Source organism: Trichechus manatus, unplaced genomic scaffold (assembly GCF_000243295.1).
Source record: "Trichechus manatus latirostris isolate Lorelei unplaced genomic scaffold, TriManLat1.0 scaffold00016, whole genome shotgun sequence".
Classification (NCBI taxonomy): domain Eukaryota; kingdom Metazoa; phylum Chordata; class Mammalia; order Sirenia; family Trichechidae; genus Trichechus; species Trichechus manatus.
Window position 1 is genome coordinate 22,549,810 of NW_004443952.1, and position 22,055 is coordinate 22,571,864.

Consider the following 22,055-nt stretch of genomic DNA (forward strand, 5'->3'; position numbering starts at 1 on the left):
CGACTGCCTCCTGGTCTATGTACAGGTTCCTCATGAGCACAATTAAGTGTTCTAGAATTCCCATTCTTCACTATGTTATCCATAATTTGTTATGATCCACATAGTCAAATGTCTTTGCGTAGTCAAGAAAACACAGGTAGACATCTTTCTGGTATTCTCTGCTTTCAGCCAAGATCCATCTGACATCAGCAATAATATCCCTCATTCCATGTCCTCTTCTGAATCCAGCTTGAATTTCTGGCAGTTCTTTGTAGATGTAGTGCTATAACTGTTTTTGAATGATCTTCAGCAAAATTTTACTTGTGTGTAATATTAGTGATATTGTTCTATAATTTCTGCATTCTGTTGGATCACGTTTCTTTGGAATGGGCGCAAATATGGATCTCTTCCAGTCGGTTGGCCAGGTAGCTGTCTTCCAAATTTCCTGGCATAGACTAGTAAGCACCTTCAGCACTGCATCTGTTCATTGAAATATCTCTATTGGTATTCTGTCAATTCCTGGAACCTTGTTTTTCGCCAATGCCTTCAGTGCAGCTTGGATGACTTACTTCAATACCATTGATTCTTGATCATATGCTGCCTCCTAAAATGGTTGAACATTGATCAATTATTTTTGATACAGTGACTCTGTGTATTTCTTCCATCTTCTTTTGATGCTTCCTGCATCATCCAATAGTTTGTCCATAGTATCCTTCAAGATTGCAACTCAAGGCTTGGATTTTTTCTTCAGTTCTTTCAGCTTGAGAAATGATAAGCATGTTCTTCCATTTTGGTTTTCTAATTCCAGATCTTTGCACATTTCATTTTAATACTTTCCCTTGTCTTCTTGAGCCACCCTTTGAAATCTTCCATACAGCTCTTTTACTTCATCATTTTTTCCCTTCACTTTAGCTACTGTGTGTTCAAGAGCAAGTTTCAGAGCCTCTTCTGACATCCATTTTGGTCTTTTCTTTCTTCCTGTCTTTTTAATGACCTTTTGCTTTCTTCCTGTATGATGTCCTTGATGTCATCCCACAACTCATCTGCTCTTAGTGTTCAGTGCTTTAAATCTATTTTGAGATGGCCTCCAAATTCAGGTGGGATATACTCATTGTTGTATTTTGGCTCTCGTGGACTTGTTTTAATTTTCTTCAGCTTCAACTTGAACTTGCATGTGAGCAATTGATGGTCTGTTTCGCAGTTGGCCCCTGGCCTTGTTTTGACTGATGATACTGAGCTTCTCCATCGTCTCTTTCCAGAGATGTAGTTAATTTGATTCCTGTGTATTCCGTCCGGCGAGGTCCACGTGTATAGTCGCTGTTTATGTTGTTGAAGAAAGATATTTGCAATGAATAAGTCGGTGGTCTTGTAAAATTCTATCACACGATTTCTGGTGTTGTTTCTAACACCAAGGCCATATTTTCCAATTACTGATCATTCTTCTTTGTTTCCAACTTTTGCATTCCAATCACAAGTAATTATCAATGCATCTTGATTGCATGTTTGATCAATTTCAGATTACAGAAATTGGTAAAAATCTTCAGTTTCTTCATCTTTGGCCTTAGCAGTTGGTGTGTAAATTTGAATAATAGTCATATTAACTGGTTTTCCTTGTAAGGCAGCGTTGTACCTTAGGATGGGTCTTGAAATGATCTTTTTGATGATGAATGCAACACCATTCCTCTTCAATTTGTCATTCCCAGCATGGCAGACCATGTGATTGTCTGATTCAAAATGGCAAATACCAGTCCATTTTAGCTCACTAATGCCTAGGATATCAATCTTTATGCATTCCATTTCATTTTCGACAACTTCCAATTTTCCTAGATTCATACTTTGTACATTCCACATTCTGATTATTAATGAACGTTTGCAGCTGTTTCTTCTTATTTTGAGTCACGCCGCATCAGCAAACAAAGGCCCCAAAAGCTTTACTCCATCCACATCATTAAGGTCAACTCTACTTTGAAGGGAGCACTGGTGGCACAGTGGTTAAGAGCTCAGCTGCTCACCAAAATGTCGACAGTTCAAATCCACTAGCCGCTCCTTGGAAACCCTACAGGGCAGTTCTCCTCTGTCCTATAGGGTCACTATAAGTTGGAATTGACACAACAGCAGTGGATTTGGGTTGTGGTTTTTTTTGTTTTTTTTTTCCCTACTTTGAGGAGGCAGCTCTTCTCTAGTCATCTTTTGAGTGCCTTCCAACCTGAGGGGCTCATCTTCTGGCACTGTATCAGACAGTGTTCTGCTGCTATTCATAAGGTTTTCACTGGCCAATTTTTTTCAGAAGTAGACTGCCAGGTCCTTCTTCCTAGTCTTAGTCTGGAAGCTCCGCTGAAACCTGTCCACCATCAGTGACTCTGCTAGTATTTGAGATACTGGTGGCACAGCTTCCAGCATCACAGCAACAGTATGACAGACAGACAAGAGGTGAAACAATATGTATAGAAGTTGTTAAATAGGGACCTAATTGCTGTGTGAACTTCCACCAAAAACACAATAAAATATCATATGTAAGAAAAAACAAAACAAAGATTATAAGTAAATTATGCTATAGTCACCCAATGGAATAATCATCAGGCAATAAAAATGATCATTGGGAAGCTTAGGTAATAACATAGAAAAGTTAAATTGCAAAGCAATACTAAGTAAAAAAATTTTCACCCAAAATTGTCCAGTATGATTGCAAGGATGTTTTAAAAACAAACACTACTTGAGCTCTTGCTGTGTTTTAGCTCCGGTACTTGATGTTATCACATCTTAAACCTCATTTAGTCTCCCAGCTACCCAGTGGGGTAGTTGGTATTTGCCCCTTTTAGAGATGAGGAAACTGAGGGTCAGAGTTGGGCAGTGGCCTGCCTGAGGCCTGCCAGCCAGGATGTCAGAACCAGCACCTAAACTCCTAGTCTAGCGCTCTCTCTGCCACATTACGTTGGGATCAAGATTAGATAAGGGAGTTATGGATAATTTTTTTTTTCTTTTCAGACTTCCTTTTGTCTTATTGGAAATTGCTAAAGAAAGGAAGTGTTGGCAGATCGTTTGAGGGACCAGGGAAATGTTTATGGTGCAACTCACAAAATGCTTTTCTTCCCTTCTCTCCAGGATGACATGGAAGCATACCGGACCCAGAACCGCTTCCTCAACTCAGAGATCCATCAGGTCACAAAGATCTGGAGAAAGGTGGCTGAGAAGGAGAAGGCCCTCCTGATGAAGGTGAGAGGCGGGAGCCCAGCCATTGAGTCCTGCACCACCACACGCCACAGTCTGTCTCCTCGTTCGTCTACCTTCCTCTGCACTGAGCCCTTCATGAGCATGGCCTGTGTCAGATTCTTCTCCAAACCCCTGTGGTCTAGCTGATTGAGTCATCTGTTCAGCAGCATCACTGGGTAGCTATGGCATAGGGACATTGAGATGAATAAACCCAGTTCCTGTCTTGGGAGGCCACAGACTAGTGAGGGAATTGGGCACATAGGATTCTTTGGGGTCTAGTGGAAGGAAGGGAAATCAGGGAAGACTTCCTGGCAGAGGTGCCTTCTGAGCTGAGTCCTGAAGATTAGTTAGTGTTATCCAGGCAAACAGAGTGTCAATAAGGCCTGGGAAGGTCCTCAGTAGGACTTATGTTTTGAAAAAACTGCTGTGGCTGCCCCATGGACGATGGACTTGAACAGGTAGGACTGGAAGTAGGGAGATTGTTCAAGCTGTAGCAGGAGTCTCTGAGGAGGGTGTTGGGAATAGCACTCAGGAGGCAGCCCTGGCAATGGAGGGAAGCAAAGGTGGGCGTGTGGTGGACCAGCTGGGAGAGGAGGCTCAGAGGCCGGCTCACAGTTGGTGCTCACTAAATGTTTGCAGATGGTGACCTGGCCAGAGGTGCTGCAGAACCACAGCCTCGGCTGTGAGGCTCCCTTCCTGCCACCCAGGGTGATGGGTGCCAGGTAGCCCAGGGGTCAGGGTGAGACTAGGAGGCAGATTTTTACTGCCCCCATCTAACAAAGAAGGAATCGAGGCCCAGAGAGGTTCCCTGACTTGCCCAGCACCACCCAGTTTGTGTAAATAGAACACAAAAGTCCAAGGCCAGGGGGAGCGGGCAGGGAGTGTTCTAGACAAGGGGAGAGTATGCATGAAGATGGGAGAGAGATGCAGTGTCGGAGGCAGAAAGAACCCTTGGAGCGGCAGCAGAAGGCACAAGGGCAGTGTCCAGAGCCACGTGTCCATCCCTGAGCACTGCTCAGTAGACCACCCCCAGAGACCATGCTCTGGGCCCAGCACCCTGTGAAGGGCTTTACTCACATTAGCTCATCTGATCCTCACCAGAGTCCTGAGGTAGACTCTGCATTATCCCCATTTTGCCAGTGAGGAAGCTACGACACAGAGAGGTTAAGTACCTTGCCACAGGTCACACAGTTAGCAGGTGGCTGAATCAGGATGGGACTGCAGGTCATATAAGACCCTGTGTGTCCCTACCCCCCATCCCCCACCCCCCTTTCTTCTGAGCCTGGCCTCAGCCCAGGCCCTGGGCCTCTCTTGCTGGCAGTCCTTCTGCCTTGCTATAAACCCTTCAAGTTTAGGGCCCATCTCCTTGCCCATATATGAAGGTCTGGGGGTGGTGGGAGGGTAGGTGATGAGAGCTGGAGGAAGGACTGTTCAGGCCTCAGGCCTTTGGAGCAGCCCCAGCCCGACCAGGTGGCCTGACCAGCCCTGTCCTCCCCTCCTGCAGTGTGCCTACCTCCAAGCCAAGAGCTGCCAGGTGGAAAGCAAGTACCTGGCAGGGCTGCGGAGGCTGCAAGAGGCCATGGGGGATGAGGCCAGCAAGTGCTCGGAGCTGCTGAGGCAGCTCATCCAGGAGGCGCTGCAGTGGGAGGCCAGCGAGTCTGCAGCTGACAGCGTCAGGCTGAGCCCCATCAGGTGAGCTCAGAAGCGGGGGCCAGTGCGTCTGCTTGACCTCGAGGTCCTGCTTCCCCAGCACTGCATCCCATTAACTCCTCTGATCAGATAAGCCTTTATGTGGTGTGTGGCCAGCAGGAGCTTGGTTATATAGCTGAGAAGGGGCAGGCTCAGAGGAGGCAGCTCCTTGCCCAAGACCACACAGCACACTAGTATGGCAGGACATGGTCTAACTTCAGAGCCTGTGTTTTCCACTGCCCCAGCTGCCTCCCAGAGGTGTTCATCAGAGAGGGGGCAGGAGAGACAAGTGGCTGCCTCCTTAGAGCCAAGCTCTGGCAGAGCACAGTGGACACAGGCAGTTAGATACAGCTGAAGGGGCTATGGCTGAGATGCAAGACCTCTGGAGGCTGGGTGCCCAGTGGCAGGAGCCCAGACTCTAGAGCAAGACCCCGCTCTCACTGTATGACCTCTGACAAGTCACATTACCTCTCTGAGCCTCTTAGCCACCATAAGGTGTGGGTTCTGACCCCTGCTTTGCAGAATCATTAGGATTAGATGAGATTGCACGTGCCTGGCACTTAGGGACAAATAAGTGTCAACTAAATGAAAGGCCATCTGGAATGGGTCCCCAGCTCTCCCATCTCTGCTTGTCATTGCTGCTGTTTATTCTCTGCCCATCCTTGGGCTTCCTGGCTGTGGCAAGTGGGGTTCTGTATGCACAGTGCAGGACTCCTTAGGCCTAAGGCCACATGGAGTCATAAAAGGATCCTTTGTATTTACACAGAATGAATGAGCACCCACTATCTACCAGACACTGTCTAGGCCCCCAGCAGGTTACAAAAGAGAATCTTATTGGGTCTTCATGAGGCAGAGCAGGAATTCTAATACCCCATTATACACATGAGCAAACTGAGGTTCACAGAAATGAAGTGACCTGCTCAGAGCTGCATGGCTAACCTGCAGTGGAGCCAGGGCAGGAACCAGGTCTTGTGAGTTGTGAGCCCTTGCCTAGGGTCCACCACCTCTCCCACTAGTGCCCCTTGTCTAGGGAGGGGCCCTGCAAGACGTTGCTAACATGGGCTTTTGCTGGCAGCGAGTATGACGAGTATGGCTTCCTGACGGTGCCTGACTACGAGGTAGAAGACCTGAAGTTGCTGGCCAAGATCCAGGTGCTGGAGGTCCGTTCCCACCACCTGCTGGCCCATGAGGAGCGGCCACTGCGAGAGCGCTGGGCTGCCTTGGGGGAGCTTGCGCCCTCGACTGAGCTCAAGCAGCTGCTACGAGCGGGCGTGCCCCGAGAGCACCGGCCACGTGTCTGGAGGTGGCTTGTCCACCTCCGCGTGCAGCACCTGCAGGTCCCCGGCCACTATCAGAAGCTGCTGAGCCGAGGCCAGGCCTGTGAGCACCCTGCTGCCCGTCAGATCGAGCTGGACCTGAACCGTACCTTCCCCAACAACAAGCACTTCACCTGTCCCACCTCCAACTTCCCTGACAAGCTCCGCCGGGTGCTGCTGGCCTTCTCCTGGCAGAACCCCACCATCGGCTACTGCCAGGGCCTGAACAGGTGAGACATGATAGCTCCAACAAGGGCACAGACTTTACTCTTAGAGCACACCCACCACATACCTTGGAGTGTCCCAACAGCCCAGAGAGGTGAGCTCAGGAGGCTTGAGGAGCCCTGAACTGTGGGGTCAGGCAGGTTAAAGGTCACTTTCAAGGCAGAGATGGGCCTGAGCCCAGAGCTCATGGATCCCTAGTCCTGTGCCCTCTCTTCTGATCTGTGCTCCATGAGGTGCCACTCACATAGGAAGTCTGTGAACAGTCCCCTGGAGTGTGTCGTGTACAGCCCTGCTCACATATTGCAGGACTGTCTGGGTCGAGGATCATTTTCTCTAAAGGCATAGAAACCCATTCAGAGGAGTCCAAGAAAAAGGGAATTTATAAATGGTACAGAGGGAGCTCACAGAAGCAGGAAAAGAAAATAGAGCTGGGGACCAGATGGTCCTTGGGATCCCAGGCAGCTACTGTCTCCAGCACAGTTGAAGTTCTGCACAACCCCAAGGCGCCGCTCAGCTGTATTCTTTGTGAGGTTGTACAGCACCGCTGCACACTACCTCCCCGGGTCTGCATGGTCTCTGGCCTCTCCTTCACTCTCCATGTCTGCTTCCTTCTCTTAGCAGACCAGCCTCTCTGCCCACTGCGTTCCTTGGACATTTAGGGCCCGTGGAAGCTGTCAAAATGAAAGCCTCAGTCCCCAAGTCTTGGGTCTTTCAGGCCTAGTCCCACACATCCCAGTCCTAAATTCCCAAGGGAAGGAATCTGATTGGTCCACCTTGGGTTAGTTTTCCACTTTTGGTCCAATCTGCTGGGGCCAAGGGATCCGGGATGGAGAGGGGCAGGATCACCTGGTTCACAGGGCTACCCGCTCCAGGATCCCTAGAGAGCTAGAGGTTACATAATCTCAAATACTTCCTAAAGCAAATTTTGACTCAGTTTACTTTAAATGGGTGTGAGCATACTCAAACCAATTTTACATAAGCCATTCTACTTTTTTTGTTTCAGAATAGATACTATGTGGCATTTATTTAACACATAATAAACATTCAGTGTCCCTACTCAAATATGAATGGTTCCCAGAGGTAGATTATTTTTTAATACTTTATTTCCAACCTAAAATTGAGTGAAATTAGCATTTATATGTACAGTTGCTGGGAATTCAGAGTTAAACCCCAACAATAATGCCCCTCAGTCTAAGCCTCCTTGGAAAATAAGTTCAGATTTCATGTCAATCTAAATGTTTGCTACAGGCAGTGTCTGTGGGCATCATTAATTCACTCATTCATTCAACAGCTGAGCAAAAGCCTATTATACACTTCTCATCTGTTTGAACACGATAAAATCCAAAAGGGAAAAAAATTGCAGAACCTCTTTAAGAATAGCTTTGAAGGGAGCTGGAAGCTATGAGATTAATATGAATAATAATTTTTACATTTCATGGAAAAGATTAGGTAGGAACTAACACTTAATGAGAGCACGCCCCAGGTGCTTTACATACCTGACGTCATCTAATCCTCATGAAAACCTAGTGAGGTGGGCATCGGTGCTCCCATTGTACACATGAGGCAGGAGAAGGTCCAAGAGGCTAAGGGACCTGCCCAGTGCCACACCACTCATGGAGGCTGGACCAAGTGCCAACTTTGTTTTCTAGCCCCTAGCCCAGGCCTTCCGACCACCTGCCCTCAATCAGAATGGGGACTTTCGCAGAGGGAGTGCTGAGGGCACTCAGAAATCTTTTTTCCTAATCAGACATGACCTCTTCTGAGACCTCCAAGAGGTTGGAGGTCATGAATCCAATCTAGTAACCATATAGGCCATGGTGCTTTGGGGTCCAATCTATGCTGAGGGGCAGAAAAACAATCCTATAGCAGATAAACCTCATAGGAAAGAAACTGCTCGCTGTGTGTACAGAGGCAACACACAGGCTGCAGCCGGGTATATAGGGACAGCTGAGACCAAGAGAGTGGAGGATACCCAAAGGGTGTTTCTTTATATTTTGTCTGAATGCTATTTTTATTTTAATTTGATATGAAAGCAAAGGTAATTGAGACCTAGGCAAATATACTATTGCTTTAAATAGAAAGTTATTTGTCACAGAGCCTGTTCAAATGTGGAAGTTGCAATGCATTCTTTAGAAGGCTCTTAAACCCAAGCCTGCGGGACCCTCATAAGGTACTTTTCTGAGTTACGCCACCTAGTGGCTGCTGTTAGAACTGCATGTGTTGCCTCAAGAGGACGAACCCTGTTTCTAAGGCAACAAATCCAGCCTCCAGAGGGTGACAGAGCTCACAGTGAGGATTTAGTACTGATTTAGAGGAAAAAAATTAAAGCCACACCCCTCTGAAAAATATTTTTCTGACCTCCTAAATTTAAGTGAAGTGCCTTAAATGTGGTTAGTTCTTTCCCACACTGACTCATGTCCCTCTCTTAAGGGTTTCTTTTGCAGGCCTGCCTGGGCCTGAATGCCTTAGGTTGGAATCCAGCTGCAGCTCTGAGCCCTAGTGGGTACTAGCAGCCTCAGATCACTGGCCTTTTAATGTGTGCAAAAGTCTAAACATCCTGAGTCTCCTGTGGAATGGCGGTGGGGGGCAGAGAGGAAGAACCTCAGGCTGGACTTCGGGAGTCCTGGGTTCTGTTTCCACTCTGCCACCAACCAACTGTGTGAACATGAGCAAGTCACTTGCTTTCTGAGCCTGTGCGATAAGGAGTTTGTATAGACCAAGGATGAGCAGTAGGAAGCAGCTGCCTGTAGCCTCCAGACTCATTCAGTGGGAAAGATTGCCATGATCAATTAGTTATGTCTGCCCTGGGCAAGGAAAAAGGGATTGGCAGCCGTTGTACCACACATTTGCTATCCCTGAACCAAGTGACCTCCAAAAGCCCCATCCTACCACCTCTAAGAGGACGGAGCCTCCTATTTCCCAGGAACCTGTGACTGTTCCCTTCTCTCCATCCACTCAGCCCAGACTCAGAGGCTTTGTACAAATATTTGAGCTAGACTGGGGAGAAATTCCTTCCCAATGTACTTGGGAGGGAGAAGGAGTACCTTTATTCTTTTTGAGCATCAACCCTGTTTTTGAAAGAGGCCTGAACCTCAGAAGAGGTTGGAGATTATGACTCCAACTTAGTAAGAGCCCAGAGAAGCATGAACATCTGGACACATGTGCTCTTCGAATGCTCTTTAAACTCACAGAGAGTCTGAAGCTTCAGAATGCTGTAGAGTGACATCTCCCTAACTGTGTCTGAGGGTCACATGGGTGTAATGCATGAAAGGGGCTCCACGGCCTGACTGGGCACCCCTGAGCTAGAGCATGGGATTTTTCTGCAGGATTTCTCAGAGGCTTTACTAAGATAATGTGCATCACAAGCCTCCAAGAGGGGACCAGAGTATGCAGTGTTCCCCAGGTATCTTTGAATATGGGACCTTGTGTTCACCTAGCATCTTGAGAGGCCAGTAGTCCGTTGAAGACATTGAATATTAAGATGAGGATAGTCAACATTTATAATGAGCTCACTACATGCCAGGTACTGCGCTGGGCTTTAAACGTGTGTTCACTCTGTTCTTCCTCACAAGAGTGATTATTATGAGGAGACTGAGGCTCAGAGAGCTTAAGTAACTTGCCCAAGATCGCCGCAAGGAAACACCAGGACCAGGATTCACACCCGGGCAACGTGACTCCAGAGCCCCTGCTCTGAAATGATCCCCATTTTCCAGTTGAGAAATTGAGGCTCTGGAAATCACCTAAGAACTCCTCCCCAAAAGAGTGTCCATTTCACCCGAGGGACAGGAACACAAGTCTGATCACTTCAGGCCTCCTTCCCTCCCACTCAGGCTGGCGGCCATTGCTCTGCTGATCCTGGAGGAGGAGGAGAGTGCCTTCTGGTGCCTGGTGGCCATCGTGGAGACCATCCTGCCATCTGACTACTACAGCAAGACGCTGACAGCGTCTCAGGTGAGTAGGGCACCGTGCAGGTCAGTTCCCCTGACTTGTTCCTACAAGCTGGTGAACTTCAGAAAAGTCAGGGATCTTTCAGACCTCCATTCTTCCTTCTGTAAGAAGGGCCAGTAACCTCCCTGGAACTGCTGGGAGGTTCTGGTGAGCTGATGGCCTTTAGAATGGTTAGGGCCCTGCCCATGGAATAAACTGCTGTTATTCCAGCAGTGACATTGTATAATTAGAAATAGTTGGTTTTCTGGGGAGGAGAGGAGAAAAAAATCTAGTGTCACTTGCTGTTTGCCACCCAGAAATTTCAAAACAGAGGCTGTGTAGGATGGTCGATGGGGCTGGGAGGAGGGGAGGTGTTGATGATAGCTCTTCACACACCCTCGTCACTGTCCACTGAGAAACACAGCTGCCTCCTTCATCACATTACCAGCCTCTCTGAGCACAAGCCAGCCCTGGAGTCAGGTAGAGCTAGGCTCAGAGCCCAATCCCTCCACTAAGTGGCCATGTGACCTTAGCAAGTGACACCACCTCTCTGAACCCCAGCCTTGTCTGCTTTTGCATAGGAATAAAGTTGCTTCACAGGCTTGTTGAGAGGTGTAGATGTGAGAACATTTAAACCCTCCCATCTCCACTCTCCAGTTGCTCCCCCGCCCCCGCCCCCACCCATTCTTGCAGGTCAGGGCCTCTGCTTTACAGAGATAGGCCACCTGAAGGGGACTTTCTCGCTCCCCACACCCTGAACCTAGCAAGCCATTGCCTCCCTACCCGTCCTTCTCTCGTCCTGCCCTACTGCAGTGGAGGCAGGGTAATCCTTTGTCTAAGGCAAACTCCTTCTCCTGGGTCTCCCGCCTGGGTGGGCAGGTCAGGGGACAGTGGATGTTCAGGTGTGGAGCTGAGGAGAGAGGTCAGGACTGCACATCAAAACTTTGGAGTCCCCAGCAAATAGGCAGTAAGTCAGTTAAGGATTGTGTTTGGCTTCATGGAGAGGAAAACCCAACCTAACAGTGGCTTAAATGGGGAATGTTTTTTTCAGACAACGATAGGGCTGAGAACGGGCAGTCCAGAGCTCCTTGATGCCATCAGGGACCAGGCTTCTAGCTCTCTACTGTGCTGTTCTGGTGTGTGGCTTTCATCCTTATGCTCCTCACCTCGTGGTCACAAGAGGGCTGCACCACCTCCAGCACTGTGGCCATGGTCTAGGCCAGGAAAAGCAGAAGGGTAAAAGGCAGGAAGCACACACCAGCCGAGCTGGCTCCCTCCCAAATAGCTTTCCCCTGTGCAGCGATTTCTCCTTTCTTATTGCTTACAGCTAGATCACATGGCCACCTCTAGTTGCAGGCAGACTGGGAAATGTACCTTTTTTTGTCCTTCTTCTTATGGTTTAACATGTTTGAAATTGAGGTGTGTTGTACAATCAGTGTTTTATTTTTTCTTCCATATTTTTTTATTATGGAAAACTTCAAACGTACAAGAAGTACAAAAAGTAGTACAGTAAAACCTGCAAAAGCCAGAACCTGTGTAAGGCAGAATCCTGTCAGAAAAGGAAAACTCAAATGTTTACCACTAATACAGAGTGATAGAAAAGTGGTAAGCCTGCACCCTGTCAAAGGCAGAAGACTTGCAAGACCCAAAAAAACAAGGCAGTCCCATTGTGTTCTGGCTCTCACAGGTTTCACTGTGTAATGAGCCTCCATGTAACCATCACCCAGTCTCAATAATTCTCAACACCTGCCCAGTCTTGTTTCAGCTCTACTCCCACCCACTACTCTTCCTCTGATTATCTTCAAGTCAGTCTCAGACATCGTATCAGTTCATCCGTAAATCCTTCAGTAGGCATCTTAGGTTCAGTGGCTTGCCTTAGGTCTGACCTGGGCACTTGGCCTCCACAGCTGAGCTGGGGTTCTGGGTGAGGGACGAAGGGAGAGGAGCTACTGGGTGTTTACCACAGCTGACGGCTAAAGCTTGGAAGAGGACTAAAATGGAAGGAGAGGTCTGGGAAGCCAGCAGTTCTAGCAAAGGAGGAGCAAGGAGAGATTAAAATGGGATCGTCACAGAGGTAGAAGGAAAAGCACAAAAGAACCGTGACTTGGAGCCAAAGAAGGAGCCAGTGCTGGGAGTAACCAACAAGGTCAAGTGAAACAAGGACAGTGGCCATGCAGAGAGTCCCTGGCAGCTATCGTCCAGCAGCCTCCTGCTTTTGGAAGATTCCTGATGTGCTGTGTGGCCCCGCATCACCCACCCCCCGGCCTCACTCCAGCATCTTCTGCAGTACTTGTGTGCCAGGCCCAAAGGGAGGTAGAGAAGCAGAAACAAAGCTGCCATGTCTCCCAGGGCCTTTGTACACAAGACCAGTTTCTCAACTGCTACGAGGAACAGGCTGGCCCTGAGCTCTGCTTGCCTTGAGGGGTCAAAGCTCCACTGGCTGACAGCTTGCCAGCCCACAGACACCTCCGTTTGAAAGTCCGGTCCTTCCAGTGAAGGTGATTGCTTGCCTGTGTTGGAGTGGCTGGAGTGATGTGCCAGTGTGTCTGTCTCCCAGCCGGCTGGGGTCCAGGTTTTCTAAGAGCCCGGTGCCTGCTGAGCAGGGCAGGACACACTCAGAGCAGCTCCAGGATTGAGTGACTGGATGTGAAGGGGAGAGTGGGAAGGAGGCAGCAGGTGACAGGCCCTCTCGCCTGCTTCAGGTGGACCAGCGGGTGCTCCAGGACCTCCTCTCGGAGAAGATGCCCAGGCTGATGGCCCACCTGGGGCAGCACCACGTGGACCTCTCCCTCATCACCTTTAACTGGTTCCTCGTGGTCTTTGCTGACAGTCTCATCAGTGACATCCTCCTCCGGGTCTGGGATGCCTTCCTGTATGAGGGGACCAAGGTAGGGTGCTGCCAAGCGGTGGCCTCCATTCTGCCCCTGGAGAATGGGAAGACAGTGCTCACCTGTCAGGGCTGTGGAGGGCGGTTCCTGAGAACATGGCTCTGTAAACTGTAAAGTGCTTTGTGTACATGAGGGGAAGTGGTGGTGCTGCCTCTGAAGGTTGCTTCCTCAGGCTGGGGAGATGGCATGAGCCTGATCAGGAGGCACATCCCTGTCCCATCCATTGCCCCTCCAGCCGTCTGGGCACCTCCTTCTCCTCCTGTTTACACTGTACTCTGAACTGGGCAGCTAGAGCTAAGGTTCTCGGCCCAGCTCTGCCACTGACCTTGCTGGGAGACCCTGGACAGGCCCTTCCCTGCATCCCAACCCATTTCCCCACTGTAGCTTAATATTGCCCCTTATAGTTTATAGGGCACCTTCAGATCTGCCATTTCATTTGATTCCTGCCAAAGCCCCATGTAAAGACGTGGTGTTACCCCATTCGGTCCAACAAAGGCAACACCTCGCCCAAGGTCACGGACAAGTGAGGGCAGACCTGGGACTCACGTCCAGATCCCCAGATTCCAAGCTCAGTGTTGACCTGCCCCCATGGGGTATCCCACCACCCCCGGTGACCTCCCTCCACCCACATACCTCTGCAGCCTGCCCAGCGGCTCCCCACAGTGCCTAGGTCCGTGGTTTTCCTCCCTTGGTTGATTGCCTGCCCTGGCCCCCATGTCTACCTGAGCCCCAGTTTGCCCCTCAGGTGGTGTTCCGCTATGCCTTGGCCATTTTCAAGTACAACGAGGAGGAGATCCTGAGGCTGCAGGATGGCCTGGAAATCTACCAGTACCTGCGCTTCTTCACCAAGACCATTGGCAACAGCCGGTGAGAATCCACCACTGCCCCCTCCACTGCCCACTCCGCCACGCCCACCACCCACTCAAGCCCCAGAACACATAGTGGAGGCTAGGCTGATATTTGCCAAGCGGAGGCTTGTTAGTGATACTACCCCCATTACAGCTTAGAAATCCTTAGGGAAGCCCACTGCCTTAGTGGTCCAGCTGTCCCCTAACACAGCGTGTGAGGCCGCCATGCAGTTTCAGTTCTTGCCCACCTTCCCTTGCCCCCAACATTCGTGCCCCACAATGCTGCCAAACAACCATTTGAGTTCCTAGAATAATCCCCACCCCTGAGTTTTTACCCTTACAATTTCTTTTACTTAAATATTCCTTGCCCCTTGGCCCTTTCACTCACCACCAGGATCTTCTCTTCCTGTCTAAATTCTAGCCATTCCTCAAAATTTAGCTCACATGTTGCCTCCTCCAGGAAGTCTTCCTTGATCAACCCTTCCTTCCTGGGTTAGGTGCCCTTCTTATGATCTTGGACAGCCCTGAGCTTCCTCCTGCCTCAGTACATATCACCCTGGGTGGAAACTGTCTCTTTTCTCATTGTTAACCCCCAGAAGGCGGGCTCCCTGAGGGTGGGGCCAGGGCTCTGGGCATGACCCTCAAGGTCCTCAGCCACGTTGGCAGAATAAATGCAGGGGTGTTTGGGAAGGTGAGATGAACCCAAGCTGGGTGGGACACTGCTCCAGCTGGCTGCCCTCCCCACAGGAAGCTGATGAGCATCGCCTTCAACGACATGAACCCCTTTCGCATGAAGCAGCTGCAGCAGCTGCGGACGGCCCACCGGGAGCGGCTGGAGGCTGAGCTGCGGGAGCTGGAGCGGCTCAAGGCTGAATACTTGGAGACCCAAGCCTTCCGGGGCCGAGCAGTGCCCGAGGGCTGTGGCAGCGAGGACGAGGGCGAGGGTGAGGTGGAGGCCTGACTTGGCCACTTGCACTCCTCAGAGCCCTTTCTCACATTTGGCTGGCAGGCCCACTAAGGGCAGGCATGGACCAGGGGTCCAGCCCCAGGGAGCCTTCTCACCTGTCACCCTGGGCAAGTGCTTCCTCTCTCTGGGCATCAGGTGCCCCTGTTGGGACATTGTCTGCTGTGAAGCCTCTGCTTGGGCTACCTCTTTGTGGACACATACCCAGAGATGCCACCTCTTTCTCACCTCTCCCACAGAGCACTTTACTATGCAGGCCAGCAAGAGTGCTATCTTCATAGGATAATCTTGAAAATTCTCTTAAGTTATATCTATGTAAAACATGTAAACACTGGAAAAGTTCACAAGTTTTAGAACTTAAATAGTTCTCAGTAACCAATTGTTCCCAGATGGTCCCAGGGCACAAGGTGTCCCACCTCTAGGGCCTTCCCAGCCTGGGACATCTGTGGCTGCTGTTTCTGTGGGTGTGTCTGCAGGACCATCCTCCCTCCTGGTTCCCATGGAGCTGAGCCCTGCACTTTAGGGTTTCTGCCTTTCTGTGTGGCAGCTCCTCCCCAGTGCTGGCGGGGACAGTGTGCCAGGCCTGGCCCCCTGGGTACCTGACGCCTGTTTCCCAAGCCTTGTGCCTATGCCCTCCTTTCTACTCCAGCCTGTTTTGGGGAGTTTGCAGGGAAAAGTCCCCTACCCCCCACCAAAGGGAACTTTGTGTGGGGATTGAGCAGAGAGCCCTGGAGCAGCCATCTCTCTCTGGTCTTCTACTGCCAGCCTCACAGGCTGGGGCAAGGAGAGGGAAGAGGTGGTACGCGGAACAGTGCTGCAGCCTGTAGCCAATTCAGGCTTGGCTCAGTATAGCACCCACCGTATGCAGGAACTGGGGCTTTCGTGTCCCCGATCCAGTTTTGGTTCTTCTGGGCCCTTCTGGGTCCTTCCTCAGCAGACAGGCTTCTCCTACCCCTGCAGGGGGTCAAGTTTGTGCAAGTGATTTTGGTAACTCATTTCTCAGCAAAGCCTGTGATTGTCTGGTATAGCCTTGGGCTTGGCTCTCTGGTATAAAGGACTGGGTTGGGGGTGGGGGCCTCACATAGAAACCTCCTTTCTCTGGCAAACCACCCAGGATTAGGTGAAATGCCCTTGAACCTCCTAGCTCTGACCGGGGAAAAGGGACAGGCCCTTCAGTAGCCCTGGCTGGTCTCTAGCCCCTTCTGTCACCCACAGGTGTGAGCTTGAGATGTTGGCACACCAGGTGCCCACTACCCCCACACTGTGCCCCCCACACAGCCCTGGGGTGGGCACACACAGAGCTCCTTTCTCCCACATTCACATGGGCTCCTGGCTGGCCCCAGAGCCCCCATTTCCCCTAAATGCCCCACTCTGGGGCTTGACTGTCTCTCATTTTTACAAAACTTTTTTTTTCCCACATGCTGAGGCCCTTCTACCACAAACCTGCACCCATGAGGCCTGATGGTGGTGGGAGAGCGTCCTGGGGGGTCCTGGCTGCACCCCTGGTAGGCTGAGTGCTATAACCCTCAGGACCATCATCCAGTGACTGACAAGGGCTCAAGTCTCAGGGCTCTCAGGAGGGTTAAAGAGGATGATCCAGTGCTGAGCTGTGCCTGGCTCAGCAGGCCTGAGACCTAGAGAAGGCTCAAGGCTCCAGGGAGACTGGCCCAGGGTGGTTACTCTAACCCCAGCCTTGAAGCTCAGACCCCTCCTTAGCAAAACAATGGGCAGTGGGCATCGGGGCTGCTGTGTTTTCCTGTGAACTGCACCTTCCTCCTCCTTCTCCCCTTCCTACTCTTTTTTCTTCTGCCCCTTCCTGCTCTGACCCTCCTTGCTTCTTTTTCCCTTCTCCTTCCCTTCCTCCCTCTCTGCCTTCCCTCACCTAGTCTCCCCTCCCCTTCCACTCCTGCCTTTCTCCCCTCCTGTCCCAGTTCAAACTCACCCAGAGGCTCGGAAGGACAGAAGACCTGTCAGTCTGCTCCGGGAAATCTTTACAGGCTAGGAAACCCTGTGGGCCAGTTCCACCCTGTCCTGTAGTCGCTGTAAGTCAGAATCAACTGGACAGCACACAATAACATCCCCCTTCTCACCTTCCCCCTGCTCCTCCCCACTTTTCTTCTCCCCTCCTTCACCCTCTCCCCCTTCCTCCTGCGACCACCACCACCAGGCAGAGGAGACACTGCCCAGAGGTAGGTGACAAGACCTCTCCCTTCCCCTACTGGGGTGGGGCGTGGGGGTGCTTTACAGTTGACCCAGCACTGTGTTCCCGGCCTGGCTGCGCTTCAGAATCACCTGAGTAGCTTTCTTCAGCGATTGCCAGGCCCTGTGCTCAGAGCCTCTTCTGGGGTTGGAGTGGCCTGATAGACCAGGAGAGTGGAAACCCCAGGACAGGGAGTCAGTCCTGCAGCACCACTCACCCCAGGCCAACCGGGTTCATAGAGGAGACCAAGGCTCACAGAGGTTAACTAACCTGCCAGATGTCACACAGCCACTGAGTTGCTGAGCTACACTCAAACCCCAGGGCCCTGACTATAGAACCAGGGAGGGACCCCCCAGCTCACCTGGCTGGAGCCTGGAATGCCTCCCCCAGGGGCCCAAGGGGAAGGGCAGGGGTCAGCCTCAGGGTTGGTGGCGGGCCCATGGGGCAAAGGAAAATGAGAGGAAAACTTAACCGTCACCCCAAGGTGGAACTGCAGTGCTGTTGTCCAAGGAAAGGTGGACATCCACGTGGGAGCGAGGATGTAGCAGGGACTCGTGGGGGAGGGGTCACACCCTGAGAAAGTCTGAGGCTGCCTGAAGCTGTGGCTGCTCTTCAGGAGCCTGCCCACCCTCCCCCTGCTTTTCCTGGAGGGCGTTTGGGGCCCACCCTGGTGTCAGGTTCCTGGCCCTGCACCACAGCTGTTGCCCCCATCCCCAGGGGCTGTTCTTGGCAGGGGACCTGATCCCTCTCGGCCCCACCTTCCTACCCCAGGGGATGGAACCTCATGCTCAAAACATCCCTCCCCCAGACACAAAGCCTCTGCTTTATAGATGGGGAGCCACAGGCAGAGGGGAAAGGCGCTACTCAGGCAACCTCTGCCTCAGGCGACATCCCAGGAATAAAGGGACAAGTCACAGGTGGAAGAAGGAGGGGGCTCTTTGGAGGGCCACCCTACCATGTGAGATGTGCATACTCATTCCCACGGAATTCCTGTGTTCAGGGCTGTGGTCCCCCAACCTTGGGGCGGGAGCATCTCCAATTTGCAAGAGGCCCTGGAGGGGGTCCCGCCCCCTTGTAGTCCTTTCTGACACTTTGGGTACCCAAAGGAGATAGGGCTGTGAAGCCCATCCCTGTGGGGAGGATTGAGGCCTTGGTCCTGGAGAAAGGACGATGCAGTGAACCTGCAGGGTGGGTGAGGGGAGAGACCTGCAAGTTTTAGGGAGGCAGCTGTGGATGGTTAGCACACAGTGGCGAGTTCCCTATCTCTAGAGGTATGCAGGCAAGCTCGGATGGGGATGGGAGTGGGGACGGGATACCGGGACTGGGGGCCATTTTAGACAGAAGGAAGCTCTCTGAAATCTGGCTCCATGCCCCATACACGGAAACTCACCTCACAGGCCCTGTCTGACCCCTCATTCCGTATTGTACAGAAAACTCCATGTGAGGCGGGGGGGTGGAGAACTCACCACCCTCTCATACGCACGCTCGTGTTCTGGTCATGCACAAGTGCCCACACATGGCAGGTTAAACAAAGCTGGCCATGTTGATGCACCCGAAAGAAGGAGCCGGTTTCCTGCCCCATCCCAATCAGCAATAAGGGCCAATAGAAGATAGTGGCAGATGGGCCCAGCTTTGGAGCCAGACCTGCTGTGTGGCTTCCTAGTTAGGAGTCCCTTGGCAGGTTATCCCCGCTCTGCTCTGGGTTTCCTTCCTCCTAAGCAAGGGATGGCGGAGGGGCAGGGGACTGTGTTCTCAAAGGAAGCACAGTGGAGTGTGTGTCAGTTTCTGCTGGCTGATGAATCCCTCTTTGCCCCCCACCCCCACCCACACACACACAAATTCAGCAACCCTGTGAAGGGTCCTGGGGTGCGTCTAATGCAGACGCCTGCAATGGGTATCCCTTCTAACCCCTCTGTCTATATGCACATGGCCCCCACAGGAAAACCAGCCTTTCCCCCAAACAGTGCCAGCCACCAACCACCGTGTCACAGGATAGGAAGATGCAAATACAAGGCACCTCCAGGGGCATCTGGGAAGGCTTCCTAGGGAAGGAACTATTGGTGCTGGGCCTAGAAGGATGATGGGAGATAATGCTGGGGGAACAGAATTCCTGGCAGGGGGGACAGTGTGAGCAAAGGCACAGAGGTGTGACAGTGGAGGGTGAGTGGCTTATGGGGTGGGGGTGGGGGGATGGTGCACTGGAGAGGCTGGCCCATGCCCTAGATGGATTAAGATTTTCAGATGGCTTAGCTTGGGAAAGGTTATGGTGTCCACCTACCAGATGTAATTCAAAATAAAAGCAATATTGAACCACGAGTGTAAGGAATTCCTACAACGTTGTTTTTGTCCATATGCTTTTTTATCAAATATCCAACTCTTTCATGCTGGTGCCCAAAGCAAGCATGCATTTGGTCTGTCTACTGGGCAGTCCGGGTCAGGTGGAGGCTTTGAGGGCCATAGGCAGGGAGCCCATTCAGCTCTGGACCAGAGGAGTGGCCCAGTGAACAGTGAACACAGTCACAGGGAGATAATCAAGAGCCCCCAAGTACTTAGTCACTCTAAGCCTCAATTTTGTTATCTGTAAAATGGGGATAACAGTAGTAGCTTAATAAAAGGAATGGTAAGATTAAATGAAATAATATATGTAAACTAGTGCATAGTAGGGAGCCTTAGTGGCACAGTGGTTAAAGTGCTCAGCTGCTAACTAAAAGGTCAGTGGTTTGAACCCACCAGTCACTCCCTGGGAGAAAGATGTGGTGGTCTACTCCCATAAAGGTTACATCCTTGGAAACCCTGCGGGGTAGTTCTGTGCTGTCCTGTAGGGTCACTAGGAGTCTAAAATCGACAGCAGTGGGATGTCAAAGGGTGGGGCCACAGCCTCCTAGGTTTCAAAGAGTCAGATATTCACCGACTTCGTTCCAGAGTGTGGGACTGCTGTTCATGAATGCCAGGGGGGATAGGGCTGGATCTGCTGCCCAAAGCTGAGGGGGTGGGGCTGCCATACCCAAAGGGCAGAAGAATGGGGCCTGCCAGGGCCAAGGTGGGTAGGGTCACCACTCAGATGGATTAGGAGAATGGGACCACCCAAAGCCAAAGGACCTGAGTACCACCAAGAAAGAAGAGCAGAGAGCGGAGCGCCTCCTTTGGACCTGGGATCCCTGTGCCGAGAACCTCCTAGACCCAAGGGAAGATTGATGCCAAGACACTTGGAGATCTCCAAGGGATGCTGGGCCCACAGATGTTAAAAGGAGACAATAACTTTCCCCCAAAGCCGACAGAGAAAGCCTTCCCCTAGAGGTGGTGTCCTGAATTCTGACTTCTAGCCTTCTAAACTGTGAGAAAAATAAATATGTTTGTTAAAGCCATACACTTGTGGTGTATCTGTTACAGCAGCACTATATAACTGGATAACTCACTCAACAAATACGTATAGTGTCCCACTATGTGCCAGTTCTACTCTGTCATATAGGGTCGCTATGAATCAGAATTGATGGCACACAACATGTACCAGACACTGTTCTAGGTCCTCGAGATACACCACTGAACAAAACAAAAATCTCTTCCCAGGACAGGTGTGGTGAGGTGTCCATGAATTTGGGCTTGGGAACGATGTTGCCTTGGGTTGAATTATTAGCTGTGTGATCTTAAGTGAGTTACTTAACCTCTCAGTGCCTCAGCCTCCTTATGTGTAAAGTAGGTGATAATAGGCTTGGGGGAAAGTAAAGTAACGCATACAGGGTGCCTAGAACAGTTCCTGGCACATAGTGAGTGCCGAATAAATGATAACCAAAAAACCAAACCCATTGCCATTGAGTCGATTCCGACTCATAGTGACCCTATAGGACAGAATACAACAGCCCCATAGGGTTTCCATAGGTGGATTCGAACTGCCGACCTTTTGGTTAACAGCCACATGCTTAACCAGTGTGCCACCAGGGCTCCCAATAAGTGATAAAAACCAAACCAAACCCATTGTTGAATCAATTCCAACTCATAGTGACCGTATGGAACAGAGTAGAACTGCCCCGTAGGGTTTCCAAGGAGTGCCTGGTGGATTCAAACTGCCGACCTTTTGGTTAGCAGCCATAGTTCTTAACCACTATGCCACCAGGGCTTCCCCAATAAGTGACAGATGGTCTTAAAAGGTCGGACCTGACTAGCAGGGTTTCAAGTTACCTCCCCGTCGCCTACCCTTCTCGAGATCCCAAAGTCGGTGAGACTGGGCATCAGCGCCCCCTCCTGGCTACCGAGAGAAGAGAGTCCCCGCAGACACTCATCGGGCCTCCCTGTTCTTTTCATGTGGGAGGATTGGAAGCCTCACTTATCACCCTGAGAGTTCCGGTTTATAGAGGGCTTCTCCCGTGCCAGGCTCTGCGCGCGCTCTTTGCCTGGCCCGGATCGTTTCATCTGATTCTTAAACAACTTTCTGGGGCAGACAAGGTTACCGTCTCCATTTCACAAAGGGAAACTGAGGCTTGGGGAGGTACAGACCCTTGCCCCATGCCACGCAGCGAGAGACCGGCGGGACGTGAAGCGTGCCCCAATCACTGCAGAGTGTGCGCGCCGGTGTGCGCGCCTGTTTTGTGAGCGTGTGCGCGCCCCGAGACCAGCCCCGGGGAGCCCGGAGCGCGGAGGGGGAGCGGGGAGGAGGGTTGGCCAGCGCGACTCCGCGGGACCGGCAGGCGGGGCTTCGGCCCAGCCTTCGCCCCACCCGCCGGCCCCGCCCTCAGGCTGCGGTGGGAGGAGGAGGCAGCGCTGGGCGCTGGGACTCGCCGGGCGGCGAGGAGCGCGGAGCGCGGAGCCGGAGCC

The 22,055-nt window shown here is 51.4% G+C and overlaps 1 protein-coding gene across 2 annotated transcripts in view; it reads left to right on the top strand.

The window, feature by feature from the left end:
• Window positions 1-15,430, top strand: part of TBC1D2 (TBC1 domain family member 2) — a 68,633-nt gene extending 53,203 nt beyond the window's left edge. The window contains exons 7-13 of one of the 2 annotated variants that reach the window (XM_004372232.2): window positions 3,082-3,192; window positions 4,694-4,881; window positions 5,954-6,424; window positions 10,250-10,370; window positions 13,049-13,234; window positions 13,980-14,101; window positions 14,830-15,043. In XM_004372232.2, the coding sequence (XP_004372289.1) occupies window positions 3,082-3,192; window positions 4,694-4,881; window positions 5,954-6,424; window positions 10,250-10,370; window positions 13,049-13,234; window positions 13,980-14,101; window positions 14,830-15,043 (1,413 nt within the window). Of the gene's footprint in view, window positions 1-3,081; window positions 3,193-4,693; window positions 4,882-5,953; window positions 6,425-10,249; window positions 10,371-13,048; window positions 13,235-13,979; window positions 14,102-14,829 lie in introns of both variants that reach the window. The other variant, XM_004372233.2, reaches the window with a different exon arrangement.
• Window positions 15,431-22,055: the final 6,625 nt, after the last annotated feature.